Source organism: Apis dorsata, unplaced genomic scaffold, assembly GCF_000469605.1.
Source record: "Apis dorsata unplaced genomic scaffold, Apis dorsata 1.3 scaffold_1082, whole genome shotgun sequence".
NCBI lineage: Eukaryota > Metazoa > Arthropoda > Insecta > Hymenoptera > Apidae > Apis > Apis dorsata.
Window position 1 is genome coordinate 175,438 of NW_006264180.1, and position 239 is coordinate 175,676.

General features: G+C 55.6%; 1 protein-coding gene across 1 annotated transcript in view; it reads left to right on the forward strand.

Annotated features, from left to right (window-relative positions):
- The window catches only part of LOC102681882 (leucine-rich repeat-containing protein 4C-like), a 168,882-nt gene that overhangs the window by 166,920 nt on the left and 1,723 nt on the right, over window positions 1-239 (forward strand). Inside the window, 1 exon segment of the mRNA XM_031514591.1 lies at window positions 3-239. Coding sequence (XP_031370451.1) covers window positions 3-239 — 237 coding nt within the window.

The window sequence follows — 239 nt, forward strand, 5'->3', positions numbered from 1 at the left end:
TTCGCAAACGTCGCCGCGACCGCAAGAGAAACTCGAAAGCCTTGGTCTCGCAGAATAAATCCGTCATGCCTATTACCAAAGACACGACGACCAGTTTGCCTTGCAGGAAAGGTAACGGTAGCCTGATCGGGCTCGAACACCAACAGATGGTTTCGTATACCGAGCGGGAGATGAGCAGAGCCGCGACTCTCGAGCGTAGGGAGCACAGGAACGTGGAGGAGCCTTATTGCAGCCCGGTG